Source organism: Cetorhinus maximus, chromosome 20, assembly GCF_964194155.1.
Source record: "Cetorhinus maximus chromosome 20, sCetMax3.hap1.1, whole genome shotgun sequence".
Classification (NCBI taxonomy): Eukaryota; Metazoa; Chordata; class Chondrichthyes; order Lamniformes; family Cetorhinidae; genus Cetorhinus; species Cetorhinus maximus.
The window spans coordinates 37,915,084-37,929,887 of NC_135898.1; the positions used below are offsets into that span (position 1 = coordinate 37,915,084).

Sequence of the window (14,804 nt, forward strand, 5' to 3'; positions counted from 1 at the left end):
TTCTCCAGTTGAACACTGAAAAGCAAAGCTATTTTCTTAGCTCATACCAAAAATTCTACACCTTTGTTTGATACTATCCTGTTCCTGGCTGCTAACCAATTGAGCAACTTTGTCATCTGGTAGACTCAAAGCTGAGCATCAAACCCCATGTTCCATCATAATATTGTCCATCCTATCTTGACACCAATACCTTATCCATGATTTCATTTCTTCCACACTACAATTGTTGAACAGTCACCTGAGCTTCCCTTATATAACTCCAATTGATCTAACATTCTGCTACAACATATGACAATGCACCAAGTTCCACTTGTCCTTCACCTCTATTCTCACCCATCCATACTCATTCCATGCTTCCCCACATATAATGTTTTTACTTCCATTGGTCCTACCTCTATCTTCACAAGTACTTCCAGTTCTATGCCCCAGCGCACAGTCTTTGGTCTCACATTCAGTTCGTCCCCAACCATAGCTATTTGATAGCAGAGCTTTCAACCATCTTAGCCCTATGCTCTGAACTCCCCCTCAAAGTCTCTTCAGCTTATGACTGCCCTAACTCTGCCAATAATGCTCTGCCCATTTCTCTCTCATAGGAATTGTCTTGGGATGTTTCATGATGCTGTAGCGACAATTACAAATTCAAGTTGTGTTAATAATATATGCAAATTTGAGTTTTTATTTACAGACCATCATTTGAAAAACTCCCTCATTGATAGTTGATGCATGGATCCATTATTTCAATTTACAAGAAAAAAATGTTGCAAAATTTTCAGAACATAGCCTGCCCACAGGAGAGTTCCCCAACTCAACAATCTGTAGGTCACAAGACTAGATTTAATTATCATTATTTCAGTCACCACTTGTTGATTTACAGATTGGTAAATTACATCACTTGTACTGTAGACAACAGGCTCTTCACATTTGCCCAAGTTAGACTACAGGCCTATTCCCTTTCATTAACTAACCAGAATACTATGCCTGTTGCTTCTGATGCCAATAAATGTCTTTCCATCATCAGCAAGTAGAAAAATTCAAAGATGCAACGAAACATTTCAGGGAGACACTCCCATATAGATTCCTGAAATGTCAGGAATCAGAAGTCAGTGTTCAACATCGGTCATCAGTATGGTCAATAAAAATATTCAATCTCTGAAGAACAGCCTTATTCTTCAGATTCCTTTTTGCTCTTGATTGCTTTGATTGTGCTTGTAGTTGCAGTTGGCTTTGAGGTTTTGGCAATTGTCGGGATAGGTTTCAATTCTGTTTGATTGGGTTTTGGTTTTGCTTTCGTCCGCAGCAACCTTTGAGCTCTTCGCTTCTGTTTCACACGGATAACATCTGCGTGTCCCGTCTCAATCATTTGCTCCTCCCAGATCTTGATTTCATTCTGGTAACGGATTTTGTCATCCTCGGCCAGTTGTATGTACATCTAGAAAAGTAACAGTTGGCGTCAGATATTTATGCATTGGGGAAAAAAAAATTATGTCTTTTGGCAAAGTTGGGGGAAGCTCATGAGGAACATAAACAGCAACTAGGGGAGGTGGTGGCCTAGTGGTATTGACACTGGACTAGTATTCCAGAGACCCAGGATAATGCTCTGGGGACCAGGGTTTGAATCCCAAAACGGCAGATGGTGAAATTTGAAATCAATTTTTAAAAATCTGGAATTAAAAGTTGATGATGACCATGAAACCATTGTTGATTGTCATAAAAACCCATCTGGTTCACTAATGCCCTTATGGGAAGGAAATCTGCCATTCTTACCTGGTCTGGCCCACAGCAATGTGGTTGACCCTTAATGCAATTAGGGATGGGCAACAAATGCTGACCACCCACATCCCATAGGTGAATAAAGAAAAAAAATCACACCACCACACTAATTGAAGTGAACTGAGATTCCTTCCTACACTAAGTTCTATGTAAGTCAGGACTGCAGAAACAGAACCGTTGTTTTGCCTGATTAGACATTTATAAATTGTTTAATTCTCTTAAAACATGGGAGCGTTGAAACAAACACAAGATTTCACCCAGCAGCTTGCACACCCCTTTCCCCTCCACTTTACTCAGGTCCTGGAGAGGGGGGAAATAGAAGTAATTTTAACCCATAAATACCGTGGGGAAACATGCACAGATTTCACTATCTCTTAGATTTCTCTAAGATGGAAACAATTTTAGTTTGACTCAAATAGCTGTGGTTCAAATCTCAGAGCCTAGATGGAATTCAAAACCTGCTAACCGCCCAGTGTAAAGCTGAGGGGATGGGGAGCTGCTCTTCTTCGGAAGGGATGTTAAGCCAGAATCACACAGGCCTGTTTCATTTAGCTGGACATTAAAATCTCACGATCCTAGTCAAAGAAGGGCCCAGATTTCCCCCCGCTGTGTCCTAGACACTTTTCCCATAACCTATCACACAACTGGTCATTCATCTCCTCGTTCTTATGGAGTATTTCCAATATAGAAATTCTGTGTTTAATAGCATAACAGACATTTCAATGTTAATTCATTTGAAATGTTTGGAGTGACAAAGGCATTATATACTGCAAGTACTTGAATAGCTTACACCAGTTTAACATAAAATATATATGTTAACATTATGAATGTATTTAGTGTTTGAAAGAGTATACTATAATTTAAATAAATATGATATATATATATATATACACACACACACACACCATTTTTCATGCTAAAGATTGACATGTTAAAGAATTTTTACATTAGTTAAAACTTTTGAAAGGAACAAACAGGCAAGCAAATATTATTCGCAGAACTGAAATACTCATCATACAAGTGTTGTCAGCAAAATTGTTGCTATCACAGAATTTTTAAAAAGTTCTTTCATGGGAGGTGGACATCACTGGCTACGCCAGCATTTGTTGCCCATCCCTAATTGCCCTTAAGAAGGTGGTGAAGGAATGTGGTGTTGAGTCCACACTCAGATCAGCCATGAACGGGGGAGCAGGCTCGAGGGGCCGGATGGTCTACTCCTGCTCCTAATCGTATGTTCATACGTTTGTTCACATTCCAGGCAAGTGGAGAGTATTCCATCACACTCCTGACATGTGCCTTGCAGACGGTGGATGGGCTTTGGAGAGTCAGAAGGTGAACTCCTTGCCTCTAACCTGCTCTAGCCACAGTAGTTACGTGAAAGTGTGTTTTTCAGGATATATAACCAAGTGGTAATGTCACTGGGTTAGTAATCAAGAGGCCCAGGTTAATGCTCTGGGGACAAGTGTTCAAATCCCAACATGGCAGCTGGTGGAATCTGAATTCAAGTAATAATCTGGAACTGAAAGCTAGTCTTGGTAATAGTGACTATGAAACCATGGCCAATTGTCGTAAAAACCCATCTGGTTCACCAATGTCCTTTAGTGAAGGAAATCTGCCATCCTTACCTGGTCTGGCCTACATGTGACTCTAGACCCACGGCAATGTGGCTGACTCTTAACTGCCCTCTGAAATGGTGTGGCAAGCCACTCAGTTCAGGCAATTAGGGATGGGCAACAAATGCTGGCCTTGCCAGCGATACCCACATCCCATATACGACTAAAAAAAGGAAAAGGAAGGACTCACTGGAACATCTGCCAATCAGAAGAAAAGAGAACACTATTTCTGCTGCAATTTAATACAATTATCAGCAAATAAACAGAAGCAAAATTATCTGACAGAAGCTAAAAGCATTCGACAGAGGGTTTTCGGCAGAATCATGTTCCAACTTCAATGGGTCGGAACAACTGAATGAAAAATACACTCTAGGGAAACCCTGTTCCCCACAAAGTCACACTGAAATTTGAGACCATTACTGGTGCCCTTCTACAGTGGTAGACCCAAATGTCAATGGGGGGTGTGGGAGTGAAATACTCCCCCAGTTGAGAACTTGAACTTGCTTCCTGTTTTGTGAGCACTTTAAAATATACCGCAATTATACACATACATCCAGGTGCAGGCAATACTTCCATGGTTCAAGTAGTACTTTACAACACAATTAAATGACAAGGTACTGGTTCCAGAATTATGCGAGCTCCATCACAGGACAACCCAAACTCCTCATTCTGGACATCTGGGGGTCATGTATCCCTTTGAAAAGCGATCGCATCTTTAGAAGAACAGAGTCCAATTGCTGGATTCCACAAAAATTTTAGATTTTAATCTAATTACAGATTTAATGCATTGCAAACTATTTCTTGCAATGGTAAAACAGCATCTCTGACCATGTTGTGCAGTTGACCTGAAGTTATAATGTAAGCCCTCGCACAAAATGCTTCTGCAGATTGCATTTTCCATAGGCAATCCCACAATGCCGGTGAGTGTAATAGTCATCTTCCTAAGGTCAGATCCACTGCTCATTCCTCCATGCCTTGCCGTCTTGGGGTTTCTTCTAAAGATGCTCATAGGAGCCTCCCATTTTCAGTTTCAATGAGTAATATGACTAGGGGCAAAGGAATACATGAGATGGTTTCCCATTACCTTCCTCATGTGTTTAAAGGAAATGCAAGTCCTCTTCCTGAAGTATGCTCTGCCTATAAGCAGCCATTGTCCCTCAAGGCTCTTCCATCATCACCAGCAACCTTTTATTGGTTCTGACATTGACCTTGGCCAGAAACCCTGAACATGGGACCCTTACCTGGACATGGCGTGAATCGCAAAATGGAAGGGTCTACTACACACCCCACCCTACACCAAGGTCTCAAATGACCCTGCTACCCTATGAATGAAGACTGAATTAAAAGCAAAGAAAATAGTAGTATGCCTTAGAGGTAATGATATACCCTTACACTGGAGTAATGTACATAAAGTTACATAGGATAGTATCTATCTTAATCTCTTTTATAGGAAGAAAACAGCATGTTGGCAGACCATACAATTCTATAACAGTTATAACAATTTATTACATTAAATAAATCTTCACAGAAACAAAATAAATCAGATAAAAAGTAATACAGTACTTGACTTAGTGATACTTTAAATGGCTTTCAAAACCAAAAGAGCAACGTATTTAAATTATTTGCATCTCTTAACACAGTGTTTTAATGATTCTTAGTTACGAGCACCTGGTTCCAGGGAGTTATCGCACATCAGAAGATAAACAGGTATACTGAAAGCATCTAGTGTCCTAGATCTATTGTTCAGATATAATCCTCCATTTCTTCAACATGGAAGCCAGCTTTTTTGCAGGATACCCTAGCTCTGTCTCAACAGGCAGGTAACCATCTTTAATTTTAAAAATCTAACATCTCCACACACCTTCCATCTGCAAAGCCTTACTTTCTGTTATCACCTTGATGTTCCTCATTTTAAATGCCTATGTTCATGATTATAATTGGAAATGCTGTGTTTAAACCCTTTTATCACTAGTAGCACAGTAATGTTTCTTTTGCATTTTACAACTCCTCAGCCTGTATGCATTTTCCAACAAATTCTACTTCTCTGTTTAGCAGTCTGTTTTTAAGATTGGATAGAAGTTTGCAGTAGTGTTCCCCAGCAGATGTAGATGCACCACTGCTCTTCTTGATATATTAATGACCTGGACTTGTGCTTATAGGGCATAATTTCATAGTTTTCAAACGACCCGAAACTCAGAAATGTAGTGGAAAAAATGAGAAGGGTAGTAACAGACTTCAGGCAGACATGCAAACACTGGTGAAATGAGCCGACACCTGGCAGGTGAAATTTAAGGCAGAGAAGCGTGAAGCGATTCACTTTGGCAGGAAGAATGGAGAGGGGCAATATGTACTAAATGATACAATTTAAAGGGCACAGTGGGAACAGACAGACCTGCACCCACACAAATCTTTGAAGGTGGCAGGACAAACTGTGGAGACTGTTAAAAAATAAAGTATCCGGGGTCCTTGGCTTTATTAATAAAGGCATAAGGTGCAAAAGCATGGAGGTTATGCTAAATCTTTATAAAACACTGGTTTGGCTCCAGCCAGACTATTTTGTTCAATTCTCAGCAAGAGAAGGTTAAGAGGAGATTTAATAGAGGCACTCAAGGCCATGAAGGGTTATTACAGAGTAAAGCAAGCAGAAGAGTCAGTAACCAGAGAACATGGATTTAAGATAATTGGCAAAAGAACCAGAGGTGACAGGGGATAGCATTTGTTTTTAAACACAGCGGTTGTTGTGATTTAGAATTTTAAAAATTCATTCAGGGGATGTGAGCGTCGCTGGCTAGGCCAGCATTTACTGCCCATCCCTGATTGCTCTTGTTGAGAGGACATTTAAGAGACAACCACATTGCTGCGGGTCTGGTGTCACATGTAGGCCAGACCAGGTAACGATGGCAGATCTCCTTCCCTAAAGGACATTAGTGAACCAGATGGGATTTTATGACAATTAGAAATGGTTTCATGGTCATCATCAGACTTCTAATTCCATATTTTTATTGATTTCAAACTTCACCATCTGCCGTGGTGGGATTCAAACTCGGGAGCCCACAGCATTGCCCTGGGTCTCTGGAATACTAGTCTAGTGACAAAACCACTATGCCACTGCCACCCCACAACTGCCTGAAAGGACAGTGAAAGCAAATTCAATAGCAGCATTCAAAAGAGAATTAGATGAATACTTCTAGGAAAAAGATTTGCAGGATTATGGGGAAAGAGCAGGGGAGTTGGATAGCTCCACCGAAGTGCAAGAAGGGCCAAATGGCCTCATTCTGTGCTATATTATTCTCTGTGCTATAGTGTGAAATCAAAGTGTTATATAAAAACGAGGATGTATGTATTAAACTGAGGACTGAAATACAGCCATTTATCTCCTTCCTTCTAACCACAATTCACCTGAAGGTTACACTTAGTCTCGCCACTTTGTGTGAAAGACCAAGGGAACTGAGCAACCCTGATTATTTATATCACCGAAATATTGATGTTACTGTCTAAAACAACACTTGAGGCAAAAGCAGAAACAAAAGCCGCAATGGGAATGGGGCAGCTTCGAGTCAGATGTCTGCTTTACTCTACAAACAAAAGGAGATGAAATCAGAGTGTGAAATGAGTCATAAGAACATAAAAAAATAGGAGCAGGAGTAGGCCATTAGGCCCCTCGAGCCTGCTCTACCATTCAATAAGATTATGGCCTTAACTCCACTTTTCTTCCCCACATCCACCCCGCCCCGCATAACCCTTGATTCCATTGTAGATAAAATAAGATCTGTATAACTCAGCCTTGAATATATTTAATGAACCAGCCTTCACTGCCCCCTGCAGTAGAGAATTCCAAAGCTTAATGACCCTCAGAGAGAAAAAAATTCCTCCTCATTCCCATCTTAAATGGGAGACCCATGGGTCATCTGACCCTGAACAAGGCCCACCCCCATCATGCAGGTTAGGTTCAAATTCGGCTAAAGCCTTTTGGAGCTTGCATGTAGCATGACATCCCTTCAATGGCTGTGATGCTTTATAAGCAATAAACTCCATTTCTCATTGGTGACAAACTAGCATGTCGTCATTTCACAGGCTGAGATAAGCTTAAATCAGATTCTGTTTCATCCCTGTACAATCCAGTAGCTATTCTCCAACCACTACTGAACTCTGTACGTCAGCCTCGAAGGTAAACAAGATCCAAGAGCAATATTGAAAAAAAAATGGTCTAGCTAAAAATTCATGTGAAAATATTAAACAAATTATATTGAGCCCAGCATCCGTTATAATTTATTTTAAAAATAAAGTTCACTATAATAAGGTAAACTACCACTCTTGCAAAAGGTGCTCATTAATAGGTACAACCTGTGCTCCAGAAAGCAAACATTTTAACATGTTTTCCAAGGACACAGTGTTCAGAAATGCTAGTTGACCGGATCAGTCTGGTTTGGTTTGTAGCTGGTGGGCCACAATCAGTTCCGTGGTGGAGTTTTTAAGCAAGGTCATATGAGACTATAGAATATCCTTTGGAAATTGGTCACCATGGAGCCAGAGTATCAACATACTAAGGAAGTGCACCAAGGAATAACATCCCATTATGATGTGGTAGGTGATGTGTGTCAGGCAGACCAAATCCACAAGGGAAACTTGGCCACGCCATCACAACAGTTTTGCAATTTGTAGTTATTACAAGAAGATTTGTGCACTGAATTCAGAAGTAGTGAGTCCACTAACAGCTTTAGTGTTTAAAAAATTAAATTAAAAAGTTTATTAACAAAAGAAAAGAATTCAAATACATACATAAGATTGCAGTTACTTGATATTCTAACAAATCCCAAAATTCCTAATTAACCTGACTCCCAAATACACACCCCCTTTAAGGCAACAGTCCAAAATAGATGTTAAATTTAAATAAGCAATCCAGCAAGGTTAACACAGCACCCACTCAACAGTGGAATTCCAAAGGCTTTTAACATAACTTTAGTTACTGGACACAACAGACTTCTGCAAAAGTGGCTGAAGGCTTTTCCCCAAGGCTGCTTTACACGGTGTACCTTTCAAGCTGTCACGCGGTCACACCCCACATAGCCTTCCATCCTTCTTGATATATGTTTCTCTCTCTTTAATGCGTAAAATCCCATTGTTCTACCTGTCTTCGGAAATTTACTTTTCCCATAGTATAAAAATCTTTCATGTTGTCAATATGGCCTCTTTCCTTTTATCTTCTTAGTTGCGAACATTTTACCATCCCATTGAAAATCAAACAACCCCTTCCCTTATGTAAAAATACAAATTGCAGTCACACTTTATCTGTGGAATCCTCATCCTTGCTTGTCCATCTCCATTTCAAAAGTCTGCTTGACACCTAACTCTTGATAATTTCAACCTTGCAGTCTATCTGACTAATTCAATTAAATCAGTCACACAGACAGGACTATCCACACTCTCACCCAAAAGCCTACAATAATATTATGAAAAATATTATCGTTTCATGACAGTTTTTATAAAATATGTCAACCTGCACACAACATTCAGGAAGAATTTCATCTCTGATTCTTGGCAACCTGACAATTGTACAAACAGAATATAAGGTGCGCCATGAGCCAATATCAACTCATCTGAATATTCTCAAGAATGAAAGTTCAGGGATTCCCATCAAATTGGTAATTGAAATTTAAAATTCAGCCAAAATAAAAAATTCAATCTATCAAAAATTATTACACTTCAATAATGCACTGCAGGAAAAAAATCCTATTACCAGACTTTCTTCCAATAAAAGCATCAACATAATAGTTTGAATCTGATGTCAGTATTAAATACCATCTAGATGGAAAACTCTGCAACCATGTTTACCTCCGTGCCAAAGCTAAACTGGCAACCAAAGAAAAAAATTGTGACTGGTGTGTCGTTGCCCACTCTGCACACCAGGTTTCAAGACACTATCTCTTCCATTCCATATACAAGAAACTCGGCCTGTCCTTGAATGTTACCAAAACAAAACTCACATCAACCCATCTGGTCAGCCAAATACTCTACCTCCCAAATACATTGAAGGAGAGACTCTGGAATGTGTTGAGCACTTCCCATAGTTGGCAGCAAAAGGCCACCATTGACGAGGAGATTCAACACCGGATCAGCTACACCAGCTCAGCCTTCACAAACTACAGCAGTGAGTGCTTGGCAACAAAGACCTCTGCAGGTCAACTGAAGTCCTATTGTACAGAGCAGTTGTCATCACCACACTCCTGTATTGCAGTGAGACCTGGACCGTATATCAGTGGCACATAAGAGCGCAAGAGAAATTCCAGCAGCAATGCCTCCGCTACATCCTCCGAATTCAATCGGAGGGTTTTCGAACAAACGCTCATGTCCTTCTTGAAGCCAACTCCACAAGACTTCAGGCAAAACTCCTGCAAAATCAACTACGATGCACTGGATACTGTGTCCAGATGGCTGAAAACCATCTTCCGCCACCAAGTCCTGTCTCTCAACTCGCCAATATTCCAGGGGAGGACAAAGAAAATGCTTCAAAGACCACATGAAGTTTTCCTAGAAGCATGGCGACATTAACCTCAAGGGCTGGGAGGAGCTAGCTACCAATTGTACAGAATGGAGACAACTTGTCCATCAAGCTGCACCATGCTTCAAGTCCCAACTCCTTAATGATGAGGCAGGGCAGCAGCAGAGAAGGAAAGAAAAGGAAGTAAATCCTGCACTCTGGGTCCCACTACCTCGTGGGATGTCCTGCCCCATGTGCCCAGAGATCCGCGTGTCGAGAATCAGCCTGCCCAGTCATAAGACCACCCACAGCAGTAACTCACAGCCCGGAGTAGACGTCATCCTTGAATTGAGAGACAGCCAATGAAGATAGCGTGACTAGAGGTACGTTATCTTTAAAGATTTTTCTATGGACTCCCAGTAGAACATTATTGGAGACAGTTGTGACACAGGCTCCCTCCCCATATACCTTCATTCACGTTCACAGCTCTAACACCTTAGAATCAAAACTTGGATCTCTATTCTTCACTGTGTAAGCATTAGTGTCCCCAGGTTTAACATTCAGCACACAATAACAGCATATTGTTCAATGGAGAACACAAGTTGCTACTCTGCTCTACTGTCAGCTCTGAAGGCAGATAAACTAAGTTACTAAAAGTAGATTTATTTACAGGTGAAATACTGTACAGAAGCAAAAAAGACACAACAAGATGCCAAATAGTATGATGACCAACCATACACAACACATGGTCTGATTAATTCATTAACAAGGTTGGAAATTTTTCTAGTTCTTTTCAGGAAGTTGTTAGTAACACTGCCCAGTGCTCACTGAATTGCTCCTGGAGTTCCTCTTCATAATTCCTTGAGGAAGAGATTTATAAACCAAAGTGTTTTTTGGGATTATGCTGCGTTTTTTTTCCTTTGACAACCAAATGATTTCTCCTCAGTGGTCAGGCAAGCCGAATTATCGTTTTTAATGCTTTGGTTGAATAATGTGCAAACCGTGGTTTCCAAAAGGTAGAAAATTCTTTTTGACACCTGTCAACCGTGAAAAACACAACTCTATTTGTAAGCCTGGAAAGGAATGATGTGAAATACTCCTGGTATTTCAAAGATTTCAAACTTTGATTAACTTGGGATTAAAGGCTTACCAGATCTTTGAACTAGATATATTGTGCTTTTTCGAGGAAACATTTGGACTTCAGACAACTGTAAGTTAATTTAATGAAATATAACCATGCTTTCAAAACAATAGCACCTGTCTGAGCAGATTGTTCCTGAATATTCTGCTCCTTCCAGAGCAATTAGAAACTTTGACGTCTTGAAGAACGTCACTGACCCAAACAATGTCTCTCATCTTACTGGCACATCACAAACAAATTGAATTAATTTAGGGGTGTGCGCAGGTTGTGGGGTGGGGGGGGGGAAATGGAGGGTAATTCAGGTTATTACTGCGGAATGCATTGCCAAAATGCTATGGCAAAATCTTTTGCTGCAACCAACTGAGGATCAGGAACTTCATTACATTTGGGACTTCTAAGTGACTGAACCTTGAACAAAAGGGTCCGGGAATGTCAGTTCAACCCCATCGGCTCAGCTCACCCATTTCTGGATTTGCAACGTTAATTCAGACTCATCCAATTCTGTGGCATCCACCACTTCAAATTGTAGCCCAGCAGGTGAACAACATCAGCCTGAGTTCGATGCAAAGTCAGGATGGAATTACCTACAGCCCCATTTATGATCATTGGTGATACTTCCTTGCAACTCAAACATTTTAGGCAGGGTATCTAATGTCGAAAGCAGTGATAGTATTCCCTTTCAAAGCCTCCAGTTGGTGATTTCCTACAACAAGTCTTTACCAGATCATTTGAAAACTGCCAATTAGAGGCTAGACTTTGATTGAAGTTTGAAGGTTTCATTTACTCCATGTTTTGATAAGGCTTTATAGGCAGCTGAATTCATTTCCTTTTTCCCCTTTAGACATCTTTCTTCAGATTGTAGGGAGGGAGGGATGAAATACTTTGGAGCGGCTTTTATTCCTTTCAAAATTTTTGAGGAAGCAGAGTTTAAAAAAGCAACTTCATGAAGTTTCAACTTTTCTGCCATCGCATGCAGCCATTCAGTCCTTGTCCTCTACATTGTTCGGCAGGACAGGGCAGGCTTGGGTGTTCCTGGAACTGCTCTCATGGAATCCAGTTGAGAAAATCATGTGTCTATTCTGTTTCTCTCCGTCCACTCCCCTTTTGCACTGCACACCCTCCAAAAAGGCCAAAAAATTTAACTCCCTAAGGGCTACCCATTTAATACCTTAACCAACAGTTGATTGAATTTTCAATGACAAACAATTCTAGGGCAATCTTCAATTCAGATCTTCTTGAGTGGCAGGCATCTTTAATTAATTACAATTATTAATTGAACCCACCGTCTGTGTTTTGAACTTTGGTCAGGGCTCATTAGGATACAATACCACAATCCATGGGCTTTGAGCACGCACTGCCACCACAGAAGGTAACCTTGGGGTTTGTGAGGAGCTGGTCAATGAACATTATAGGCTTCTCTTCATATCTGGTAATTCTGAGGTACTATGACCAAAAAGGCTCCAAAATGTCTGAAATATTTGTCAAATACTTCACCCTCACCCACTTTTTTTTGGTAATTCATCAACATTTTCAGCTCATGATGGGGAAGTAGAACACTCCCCATTTCAGGCACTTCATTTCAACTTTAAGGGCACTAATCATCCTTAAAAAATCTTTCCCAGAGAGTTGTGGATGTTCAGTCATTGAGTACATGCAAGAATGAGATCAATAGATTTTCAGACTCTAAGGGAATCAAGGGGATCAAGAGGGCAGGGAGGTAGAGTTGAGGTTGAACATCAGCCATGCTCTTACTGAATGGTGCAGCAGGCTTCAGAGGTCTTATGGTCTAATCCTGTTCCTACTTCTTATGTTCTTAAACTAGACTCAATAACTGTCAGTTTGTGATAAGTTAGAAACAGTTTTGTGCTGCAGGCCCCTGGTTACGAGAAAGGGGACTGAAATGGTACAAAGTCACTTCACACTGAAGACTTACAGCCACCAGACAGGAGACTCTGATCCCATTGGTCAGCACTGGACCTAAATCCAGATTCCAGGTGTGAAAAGGCCAATGTCTAGCTCACAGTGCCTATATAATAAAGTCTGAGAGGAAGGAAGAAAACAGGAAAGGCAATATAAAGCAAAAATTGAACAGAAGTTGTACTGGAGTAGAAACGCTGGCCTGAATCTTCCAATATGGGGAGTGGCGATCGAGCAACTTAAGTCATTGATGCGCCTTCGGAGCCTGAGGAAGTCCCAATGAGCATAAACGCACAATACTGATGCAGGAAGTTTTAACTTCAAATTGCTGGTTTTACCGGTATTGTTGAATGATTCTGTATGACAGAGGCACCAAATGGCAAGAACCAAGGAGACTTGGGCTGCTTGCCCTATACTTACCCTGGTTTTTACACAGGTTCACTTAGTTTTTCAGGAGTGCAGCTCGAAGTAAATCAGCTGGTATGTCAAAGCCTCGAGCACAATGGCAATCCTGACAATCTTCACCCCCACAGCAACGCTCAGCTCTCCCCCATCCCGGCTCTCCCCCATGCTCCTGACAATGTCCCCCACTCCCTCCACCACAACAACAATGTTCATACCTCCACAGCCCACACCCAACAATGCCCACTCCCTACTCCTGACAAGTTCATCCCCTCTCCTGACTTACATTCCAGAATCCCTGGCTCCTGTCCTCCAATGTTGGAAGCGTCAACATTGTCGGAGGGTGGGTGGGAAGGGGGAAAATGAGCATTGTTCAGAGTGGAGAGGTGGGGAGGGTGAATAATGTCGGGGGCGGGGGGGGGGGGGGGAGGTGGTGAGCCAGGAGGGAATGAGGGAGGGGGCGGACTGAGTCGATGTTTAGGGGAGGCGGTGTTGCAGTGGTGATGGATGAGTAATCCAGAGACCCAGGGTAATGTCCTGGCGACCCTGGTTTGAATTCCACCACAGCAGATAGTGGAATTTGAATTCAATAAAATCTGGAATTAAAAAGCCTATGATGACCATGAAACCATTATCGATTGTCGTAAAAACCCATCTGGTTCACTAATATCCTTTAGGGAGGGAAATCTGCCATCCTTGGAAAAACTCAGCAGGTCTGGTTGCATCGGCGGAGAAGAGCAAAGTTGACGTTTCGAGTCCTCATGACCCTTCAACAGAACTAAGTAAAATAGGAAAGGGGTGAAATATAAGCTGGTTTATGGGGGGGGGGTTGTTGGGACAAGCAAGCAGTGATAGGTGGAGATAACCAAAAGATGTCATAGACAAAAGAACAAAGAGGTGTTGAAGGTGGTGATATTATCTAAAAGAATGTGCTAATTAAGAGTGGAGAGCAGGACAACCAACTTTGCTCTTCTCCGCCGATGCTGCCAGACCTGCTGAGTTTTTCCAGGTATTTCTGTTTTTGTTTTGGATTTCCAGCATCCGCAGTTTTTTGTTTTAATCTGCCATCCTTTCATCTGGCCTACATGTGACTCCAGGCCCACAGCAATGTGGTTGACTCTTAAATGCCCTTTGAAACAGCCTAGCAAGCCTCTCAGTTCTATCAAATTAGGAAGTCAATAAGGAATGAAACTGGACGGACCATCCAGCATCGACCTGGGCACCAGAAACGACAATGGCAATCTCAGCCCTGTCGATCCTACAAAGTCCTCCTTACTAACATCTGGGGGCTAGTGTCAAAATTGGAAGTGCTGTCTCACAGGCTAGTCAAGCAACAGCCTGACATAGTCATCCTCACGGAATCATACCTTACAGATCATGTCCCAGACACCACCAACACCATCCCTGGGTATATCCTGTCCCACCAGCAGGACAGACCCAGTAGAGGTGGCAGCACAGTGGTATACAATTGGAAGGGAGTTGC

At 41.5% G+C, this 14,804-nt stretch overlaps 1 protein-coding gene across 1 annotated transcript in view; it reads right to left on the minus strand.

Annotated features, from left to right (window-relative positions):
- Window positions 1-657: 657 nt before the first annotated feature.
- The window catches only part of tfam (transcription factor A, mitochondrial), a 37,338-nt gene continuing 23,191 nt past the window's right edge, over window positions 658-14,804 (minus strand). The window contains exon 7 of the mRNA XM_078565909.1: window positions 658-1,429. Coding sequence (XP_078422035.1) covers window positions 1,163-1,429 — 267 coding nt within the window. The 3' untranslated portion in view covers window positions 658-1,162. The remainder of the gene's footprint in view (window positions 1,430-14,804) is intronic.